At 41.0% G+C, this 10,639-nt stretch overlaps 1 protein-coding gene across 1 annotated transcript in view; it reads left to right on the top strand.

The window, feature by feature from the left end:
• Positions 1-516: 516 nt before the first annotated feature.
• Positions 517-10,639, top strand: part of PYGL (phosphorylase, glycogen, liver) — a 32,363-nt gene continuing 22,240 nt past the window's right edge. The window contains exons 1-3 of the mRNA XM_015570495.1: positions 517-636; positions 3,422-3,500; positions 6,656-6,759. Coding sequence (XP_015425981.1) covers positions 565-636; positions 3,422-3,500; positions 6,656-6,759 — 255 coding nt within the window. The 5' untranslated portion in view covers positions 517-564. The remainder of the gene's footprint in view (positions 637-3,421; positions 3,501-6,655; positions 6,760-10,639) is intronic.

Raw genomic sequence — 10,639 nt, 5'->3', positions numbered from 1 at the left:
AGAATTTAATTCTAAAATAATTCATTGTAATATTATTTACAGTAATCAGTCAAGGAGGAATACTTTCTGGCCATCAGGGATATATGGAAGAAGTTAATCTTTGTATTTCTTGGATGACTTGAGATGGTCACAGCCAACCCTACCTGACTCTCATCCTCTAAATATTTTACAAATGATTGATGGGCTTTGGCAGTCTGACTTCTCTTTGCCCAAAACATATGCTTCATTTATGAGGCTCATGAACAGAATTGGGGGGAGGTGGGGGACACAAAACATTGAATCTAATTAGTTGGATGAGTTTACTTTTTTCTTCCTGAGGGTAAAAGACACTGAACTACAAAAATAGGGTATAAAATGGTTTTCCCAAAGCCAGTTGTCAGTAATGCTTTCATTTAGCCCTTCATACATCTATAGGAGTTTCCTTTGAACCTGTGTCAAAATAGTCCTGCCTGTTTGTTTTTTACTTGTGTGTTTATGTTGACCGGTAAGGTTGGCCTCATCAAGTTAATGTAACCTCTCATTTCTTTGTTTCAGAGGGTTTATTACCTTTCTTTGGAATTTTACATGGGCCGGACATTACAGAACACCATGATCAACCTCGGCCTGCAAAATGCCTGTGACGAGGCCATTTACCAGGTACATTCTCTCTCCTTAAATTTTATCCAAAAAAGGTGAAAATTGCTTCTATAGACATTGCTATTACAAACTATTAGAAACATAAACTACTGATGATCTCTGATTTAAGAGAAACAAAGTTAGAGAACGAGTTTTACCTAACGAGAATGTACTTTTGCAGTCGTAGCTTCTGACAGCATTCAACATCTGAACAAGCCTTTTAAAAGTGGGTGAATCTCTGCTGTCAGAATCACAAGCTTTATTTCAGGCTCCTATCTACTTTCAAAAAATGATCAAAGTGTGACTATTATTTGTATATCAAGGCAATATGTAAAAATAATAAGCTTTTAAAATTCTGTCATCACACTTTCCCTATTGCTAAATGACATGTAAAATGTACTTCCCCCTTAAATGAGGAGCCTGAAGTCTTAAACCTAATCATCTAATTTGTTTTTATGAGCATATTTAACTGTTTATCTCCTAAACTTCAGGGATCTCCATGCCAAAAACAAATAGCTCTTCACCTTGTGGGTGAGGTTGGAAGGAGGAATGGGTATTTGCAAAGACACATTCATGGGTTGTCCCCTCCTGTGGTCAGCTACTTGTCACCGAAGGCTGGTTTCCTTCACCTGCGTTAGGTAGGGTATTTCCTGTGAAAGAACCATTGCAGCTCCCTCCACTTCTCTTTTCTTGTCTTCCCCTGATACCAGCTGAAAATAATATACCCCCCCATGGCCTAGCACAGTGGTCGGCAAACTCATTAGTCAACAGTGCCAAATATCAACAGTACAACGACTGAAATATCTTTTGAGAGCCAAGTTTTTTAAACTTAAACTATATAGGTAGGTACATTGTTGTTAACTTAATTAGGGTACTCCTAGGCTGGCCTTTGCTAAAAACCTCCTCAATCTGATTGAGGTACGTTCGCTGAGGTCGATCCCTTCCAACTCTTCCATCCACACTCATCTTGTATACTTGTTTCGTCTATCCCCTTTCCGAAAACCGACTTCTGCGCATGGGCCACGAAGTTTCAATCGCACTGTACGTGGGCGCCCACATGTGGTACTTTGTGGAAGAGCCACGCTCAAAGGGCCACGGTTTGCCCACCACTGGCCTAGCATATAACCAGGTGGGATGAAGTGACCCATCTCTATTTGCTCAAGGTTTATGTCCCACTTTAGATTTACATTTTTAGATTTAAAAAACTCCTGAATGTGAGCCTTAGCAGTTGACTTGCACAATGACCCCAGTAAACTCTAGTCACACCAGGGAGCAAATTTGAAAGTCCCTTCAACGGTGAGCAGAAGCAAAGCCATTTTGGAACACTTAGAAGACTGACTTACCAAGACATGTGTGACAAAGCAATTTTGGGTATAAGGGTAGGTGGGGATCCAAGTGTATGGCCATGGAAACTGGGGCATCAACTTCAAGCATGGCTGCTGCTTCTGCATGTGCTTTCAAAATGTGTAAATTATGTTTCCCTTTTAAATAACATCTCATTTCATGGATTGCCTCACTTTCAGATAAGAAAGCAGTCATTTCACAACAGACCATCATTGGCTAAGCATGGGCTGAATTATTATCTAGTCAACAGAGGACAGGCCATTTCTTTTACCTGCCATCAGTTTCCTCACTGTAAGATGAGCAAGGTGATCTCCAAGGCTGCTGGATTCCAACTTGAGTCCACAGTGGTGCCAGTGGCCTCTGGCTGTGCAGCTCCCCGGGAGCTGACTGGCAATCAATTTGCATCAGTCCCCATGCCTCTAAGCCTCCCACAGCCTTTGATCCCATCTAGAGAGAAATAGAGGATTTTAGCCCCATCCATCCAGACCAGCGATTTTCATCTGGTGTGCTGCAAGAATTTTTAAAACGTGCAATACCTGGTTATTTAGTCAGGGGCATTGACCTCTTTTTCCCTGAGATTATCAAATAAAAAAAATGATGACAGCCAACACAATAGCCATCGGGTATGAATGAATCAAAATTATACCTATTTTTTGGTCAGATCAGCAAAATATACATTTTTTTGGTGTGCCGCAGAATTTTAGTAGTTAATGTGTGACATGAGATGAAAAAGGTTAAAAATTGCTGAGCAAGAGTTGAGGTTTCCTTGACTACTACTGTCTGGCTCCATGTCTCAGGGACAGTGACTCACTACCTGGTTTGGGGTTAACAACCATTGACCCTACTGAGTAAATATGTTGTGGTCTTGAAAAGATGAACTTTACTCCACCCTGGAAAGTCTGACCTCATACCTGTTGATAACATTTAAAACCCTTCAGTCCAGTTAGTATCAGCTTGGTACTGGTCTATTTCTTAGGTTTTACCCTGACTGCACAAATAAAGAATCGTAAGAAATTATAATAGGTTAACATTTATTGAGGAATATCTGCCCAGGAATCATCTAAATGGTTTGTTTGTATAATTTCATTTAATTCACAACAACCCTAAATGTGGTACATACTGTCATCTAATGAGGACTTACCTTTTAAAAAAAAAGAAGTGAGGCATAGAGAGATTTCGTAGCTTGTCCAGGGTCACCTTGCTAAGAAGTAACAGTCAGTAATGGACACTGAGAGCCCACACGTCTCTACAGGCCGCTGCTATGCCATCTCGTACAGTTTGCATTTGCAGCCACCAGCATCTGCAGTGGGCACAGATACCAGAGTATGTTGCACGGGAGCTGACACCATTGAGTACCCAGACAAACCTGCACACCTGACCCAGAGCTTTAGAAAATGTTTGTTCTCTCTGCAATGGCCTGGATTTGTACCCACATCCAGTGATGTTTTCCTTTCACCACCAGCTTGGATTGGACATGGAGGAGTTAGAAGAAATCGAAGAAGATGCTGGGCTTGGCAATGGAGGTCTTGGGAGGCTTGCTGGTAAGTGACATGGTTAGTGTGTCTTCATGTCTGGCCAGTTGATGCCTTCTCCAGTGCCATGCATGACCACCAACAAGCTTCCTAGGAGAAGTGCAGGGGTGACCTGGTTACAGATGTACTAGTATTTGTTTTTCAGTTTGCACTGTGGTTTTTCAGTTTGCACTTCTATACAAGCAGTAGAGAGGGAACTTGAACAAAAGAGACATTGCTTAAAACCCTTGGAGACATTGCTTAAAACCTTAAGGTTAACCAGATCCTTCCTGTGCACTTAAGGGTTTCCAAAGAGGCCCCTTTACTTCACGGTTATGTTCACAGCTGTCAATTCACATACTTGTGTGGTCTGACCTACGTGGTGTTGAATCATTGTATTTTTGTCTTGTGCACTTGACAGTTTGCGTTTTGATGGACTAGTACAGTGATGGCGAACTTTTTGAGCTCGGTGTGTCAGCATTTTGAAAAACCCTAACTTAACTCTGGTGCTGTGTTACATATAGAAATATTTTGATATTTGCAAACATTGTAAAACAAAGATTTATATTTTTGATATTTATTTTACATATTTAAATGCCACTTAACAAAGAAAAATCAACCAAAAAAATGAGTTCGCGTGTCACCTCTGACACGCGTGTCATAGGTTCGCCATCACTGGACTAGTAGGTAAAGATACACTTGTTGTAGTATTGGTATGATTTAGTTACTTAAACTACTTTTGCTGTGGATGCAGTTTGAGTTCTTTGATTTATTTGGGAAATAGTTTTTCAACAAATAAAGTACATTCACAACTCCATTAACTTAAAAATATATATCCCTATGACCAAGCAATTCTACTTCCTGATATCTGCTGTAAAAAAAAAAACAAAAAACATGTGCACAAGGAAGCATGGGGAAAAAAAATTGTTATAGCATTGTTTGTAAGAGCAAACTACTAGAAATAAGGCAGTGTCCCTCAGTAGGAAAATAGGTAAATAAGTAGAGAAACAATCCATATTATAGAATAATATACAGCAACCAAAAATAATGAAACTGATCCATATGTAATGCCCTAGATAGACCTCTGGGGGTGGGGAGGGAAGCAATTTGCATTAAAAGGCATACAGCATGCTACTATTTATGTTTTTAAAAACTAATATGTTCTCTGAGTGTATATATATTTCCATAGAAAAGCCTGAAATTTTAAATGCTAAACGGCTCCTTATAATCCTCCTTAGAGAGGAGGGCAGAATTGGGGGTCGGGATCATAGTGGATGTTAGTCCTATCTGTAATATTTTAATTTTTTTTTTACACGGAGGATATATTAGTATATTACTTGTGAAACTTAAATTTAATAATAAAAGTATACCACACACATGTATATATCAGATTATGCTCTATGAAAAATAAACATCTATTGATTCTCCTATTTGAGAAATGATTCCAAAACCTCTTCATTTTACAGAAACTTCCAACTTACTAGAAATCCATTTGCATGTTTTATTTTATTTACTCCTTACTACATTGGTCGCAGTGTGCTCTAATGCCATTAATAGTGGAAAAACACTGCCTTTGGAATGCTTGTGAAGTCAGTCATCGGGCAAGTTAATAGGCTTTCCCTGGGGCTGTCGGGAGATCAGCAAAGCCAGTGGCATGCACATCTAGAAATGAAAACCAGCCTGCCTTCCCTGTAAGTAAAGCCCCAGACCTTTAATATTTGTTGGCTGGGTTAACCTCACTCTGTGCCTGGCATTAATGGCCTCGCTCCTTCAGTCGGCTGATAAAGTCAAAGGATGAAGTGACAAACGAGGCTGAGTAACTCACATTAGGTGACCTCATCTCTTACCTGACTGAAAATGCTGGGACCCCATTCTGGTCTGGCTCTAAGGATGATGTGATCAGGACCCAGGAAAGCACAAATAGCCACAGCTCCAAGGGAGCGAGACCTGTAGCGGAGCCAGGCCACGTGACCCAAGGACTGGAAAAACGATTGTGATGTTGCAGGAACCCCCAAGGATCGGCCATTGGCTTTTGTGGGTCTCTGTTTTAGGGCTCCTCCAAGAACCTAACTCATACCCTTTCTGTTTGAGCTACAATTTTCAATGATCTTTTCCGTTTTAGGTCCTACTATACATTTTCTCATCCTCTGTGTATTTCTCGGTTCAAATTTCTAGAGGAAAATCCGATTAGAGGAATCCCTCATATTACACCTGGCCACCAGCTAGATCCCTCCCCAGCATGCTGATTGGCTGCTCTGGATCAGGTGCTCTGTCATCAGTGCTCTTGATGGCAAGTGACAAAAAAAAAAAAAACCTACTAAAAAAAGTGGTTCAGCCAACAAGGCCATGTGTTATCACAGAACAAGAAGTCCAGAGGTTGGGCCATTCCAAGATTAGTTTATTCAGTAGCGTGGTTCTGTCAGGACTCTGGGTCTCTGTGGTTCTTTTGGCTTTCCCCGATGGAAAAACAAACAAAACAAAAAAGAAAAAAACTATGTCAGCAGCAAGGAAAATCATTCCGTGCACCCAGAGGACTTCCTGGTGCCTCTCATTGGATTGAATGTCATTGCACAGTCATACCAAAACCGATAGAAAGAAATAGAATTACTGTGATTTGCTTAGAGGCTTAGATTAGACAAGCAAGATTCACTTTTAGTCCAGCATCCCTATAGCATCTAAACAACATCGAAATGCCATTAGTCAGAAAGAGGGTCTGCCACAGATGTCCAGCTACTCAGTCAGGCGGCCACAGGTAAATTATACGCTCCTGGGGCTGTCTTTTCAAGCAGGGAGCTATGGAGATGGCTTCCCTTAGAAAGGGCAGTGTGAGAGACAGACACAATAATGGACATATCTCATGCAGGCCAGCTTCCTTATCTGTTCTCAAATGAAACGCCAACGTGTACACACTGGTTATTTCTAAATGGCGAGCTAATAAATGATGCTTGTTTTCTTCTTTGTACAGTCTTATATTTTCTAATTTTTCTATAATCCTCATTTTATAATTTTAAAAAAATGTCACTTAAAAAAATAATCCTCATTATACAACAGTCTCTGTGCTTTAAAATACAAATGTGGTTCCCCATAGAAAAATATTTTGTAGCCGTCATGTCTTTTAGTGAAAGACCTGCAGATGTAACTAACCTCAGTGACTCTGCCTTTTGCTTGTGTTTTGATTGATGTAGCCTGCTTCTTGGATTCCATGGCAACCCTGGGACTTGCAGCCTACGGATATGGCATTCGATACGAGTATGGGATCTTCAATCAGAAGATCCGAGATGGATGGCAGGTATGCGAGCCATCTTTTTAAAATTTGTCATTAGAATAGATCTTCATAGTGTTCTAGATGATTTATAATTCCCAGACATTTAACGTGGAACTTCACTAATCTGCCTTGCGTTTGGTTGACATCAGTGAATACTGTCAGTCTCCCTCCTTTGGGATGTAAGTTCCCTAGGAGCAGAGAGCCTGCTAGTATCATTCACCGCCAGACCCATTGTATCTTATGCAGTGCCTCACTCACGAGGGCACTCTTGGTAAATATCTGAAAATATTTACCACTGACTCACTGAGTGTGGACACCTCCAATGAGTGAGGTTCATTCTCTGCAGCATCCATGGTGGAGGAGCACATCTTTTGACTTATGATCTCTCCCAATAACCTTTCATGGTAGGATGCATGTTGCCATTTTATAGGTGAGAAAACTGAGGCTATGAATAAATGGAGTTACCTCAGATCACACTGCTGGCAAACATGGGTCTGTCCCTAGGTTTCCAGGTCCAGGGTCAGTATTCCTTTCTACACTCAGTCTTGTCCTCCTTAACATGCCTGTTTACAAGATACATCAGCTCAGGATTCTAATGTTTTAATAAGATGAAAGCAGGTAATCTTGTTAGCTGTTTCATCAAACAAATCTGGCACATATTCAGCATGTATCTTTATAGGACTCTGTAGATTTGCACAAACAGTAACCAAGTCATACAGATGACTCTAGTTTACTTTTATATAACCAAGCCAGATTCTTAGGAATTCCTTTCTCATACCTTTGGGAACTCTTTGAGTCTACAGCCAGCCCTAGTGTGGACAGTTTTCCCTGATGCTAAATGTGATTTAGGCTTTCTCTCTCCCTACCTTTGTCCCACATACGTACACCATTGACAACAAGATACTGGATTCGTTTTCTAAAAAACCGGAGTTCTTTAAGCCCCTCCCCTGCTTCCAAGAGTCAGTCTGAGGGCAGTGTGCTCAGGGCTTGGGTGTAGGGACCCAAGATGGAGCTGATCCCAGGAGCGAGGAAGGATTTTTTTTCTTTCCCTTCTCTCAGTATTTGGACACTCTCTGGGAGGAGGAAGGGAGCACCTGAAAGATTTGATATGATGAGAGAATGCACCAAGGGAAAAGTCTCAGAAGGAGAATATTGGGAACATATTAAAAGATACGCTTCCAAATTTTACTAACAACCAGTGTATCTTCATCTACTTCTAAATAAATCAGGAGGCAGCATTGTGTAGGTAAAGGCATTTGGGCCCTAATTTGAGATTTAATTTCTAATTTGAGGCCTAATTGCAACTCATTACCCTTACAAGGTCTGTTGCCTCGGTTAGGTTACCTAATTTCTCTGAGCCTCAGTTTTCTCATCTGCAATACAGAGATACCAGCTTCACATAATTATTATGAAAATATGTAAAATGTATAGCGCACAAATAGGCATTCAATCAAATGTTAACTTTTTATAAGAAAAAGATGATCATTTAATAAATTGTGCTATCTATATATAAAAGCCTAAGTGGCTGTTACCACCAGATGACCGGCTGGTAGCTATGATGTGCACTTACCACCAGGGGGCAGATGTTCAATGCAGGAGCTGCCCCCGGTGGTCAGTGCGCTCCCACAGCCAACCTCCCACGGCTGGCCAACCTCCCACAGTCCGGCCAACCTCCCACAGTCCCTCCCCCGGCCAACCCAATCAGCCAATCAGCTCCAATTGGGACTGGGCAAGATGGCCCCTATTGGCCCCGATCGCCAGCCAGGCCAAAGGACCCCACCTGTGCACAAATTTGTGCACCAGGCCTCTCATTATATGATAAAATCATGTAGCCATTAATATTATATTTTTATTAATTTTAATGAAATGAGAAATTATTTATGTTAGTTGAAAGAAGGAGGTATGGAATCATGTGGATGGTATGAACTCAACTATCCAAAGGCAGCCAAAAAGATAAAGAGCTAGAAAAATATATGTAAAGCTTCAACAGTAATTATCTCTGGAGATAGGATTACAGGTCACTTTTACTGTCTTCTATTTACACTTCTACATGTCTCATAGTCCATAAGAAGTGTGTATTTTAGAGTCAGAAAAAGCTATAAAAACAAAATAATTGGTTCCCTTTCCCAGTACAATAATCTAGAGTTACATGGTGAGAAACTTAGCTAACTAGGCTGGCATTTCCAGCATGACTAACATTTTGACACAACTCAACCAACACATTGCATCCATTCTCTTTGAAAGTATCCTGTATGGTACTCATTTTACCCCAGAATGCTTAAGGATTTCATTTCTTATCTTTTAACTATTCTCCTATAAAATATTTAAAAGAAACTCAGCAAATCAATCTCAAAAAAAAATATTTTTCAGTGCTGTTTCCCCAGAAGTTTATGAAAGGTCACCATTAATCACACCTATTACCTTTTTAAATGGTCTTTATCCAAGATACCATCCCTTTCTCTCCTATAATACCAAGGAAGTACTTGTCTCTCCTATCAGACCCAGGAATTACATACCACCCAGTATTCTTAAAGAAAAAAAGAGAGACCAATGGCTTCTGCAGTCTCCAAAGCTAGCCTCACTAGCCATCACCACTTTTTTATTATGACTTGAAATCAAGTCAGAAGCACACATAATTTCATTTACCACATCCATTTACAGGGATGGGATTTTAGAGAGCAAACATAAGATACATCATACCACAAAGAAACCATTTCCATGAAAAACAAAGAGTATCTTCCAGGAAAGCAGCCAGCATGCCATTCAGGGTATGGTCATGCCCCCACTTACACCAGATACATCCTTGCTCTTACAATGGCATATACAGAGAAGACTGAAAATTATGCAAGCTCAGAACATTTTTAAAGGTTGATGGACTTTTAATTTTTGAAGTCTCTCTCCAGGAAGTTTTGCCATAATAATGTGTTCATTTTGAACCCCCATAAGGAAAATAATTTTATTGCTAAAATTCTTGACTTACCTTCAACTCTAATGGGGATCAGTAACAGTCCCCTAGGAAAATAATTGGCCTCTGGGAGAAAGAGGGGAAAGATGATGACAACAACCTCACAGAAGTTTAACAGTCACACAGCAAAGTCCTGAGTAGAAAGGCACTCGCAGAAGGTGTCTTGGAGTTGAACCAAACAGTGCCTGCCGGACCCTTCTCTCTCTTGGAACCTGTGCCAAGCCTGCAATAATTAGTCATGCAAAAATTCCATTACCTGGCAATGTTTTAGTTACCATTGTTGAATTCTTGGCATTCCCAGAAATATTTTTCAATTATTTGTACTATCAGAGCATAGTTTGTTTGGCCAGCATGGCTCAGTGATTGAGCATTGACCAATGAACCAGGAGGTCACAGTTCAATCCTTGGTCAGGGCACATGGCCGGGTTGCGGGCACCATCCCCAGGAAGGGTGTGCAGGAAGCAGCCAGTCAATTATTCTCTCTCATGTTGATGTTTCCATCTCTCTCCCTCTCCTCCCTCTTCCTCTCTCTGAAATCAATTTTAAAGAACATATTTAAGAAAGCATAGTTTGTTGATTACTCCTGATGTTTGCTCACTGGTTCTTCATGTCCCGTGTATCCCACAGTTGAGGAAAAGCATTTCTTAGAATTCGGTCTCTGACAGAGCCCCCTGAGCTGACCTCTGCTTCCACACTGGCCGGAACACAGATCGCATTGAGTAATTCCTCTAGGGAGGTGCCAAGTCCAGGCTGCCGCCCCCACCCGGACGGGCACATTGCTCCTTTCTCCACGGAGCCATGCGGGCTTTGTCCCAGCTCTTCCATCTGGGATGTTCAGGTCCCACAGCCCACTTCACTTGGATGTGAATGAAAGCTCTTCTCCCATCTTCAAATGGCTCAGCATGTTAGTGCATTCAGGGATCACTGGCTATATGGAAA

The sequence above is a fragment of the Myotis davidii genome, unplaced genomic scaffold, assembly GCF_000327345.1.
Source record: "Myotis davidii unplaced genomic scaffold, ASM32734v1 scaffold847, whole genome shotgun sequence".
NCBI classification, from domain to species: Eukaryota; Metazoa; Chordata; class Mammalia; order Chiroptera; family Vespertilionidae; genus Myotis; species Myotis davidii.
This window is presented reverse-complemented; position numbering and strand designations above follow the sequence as displayed.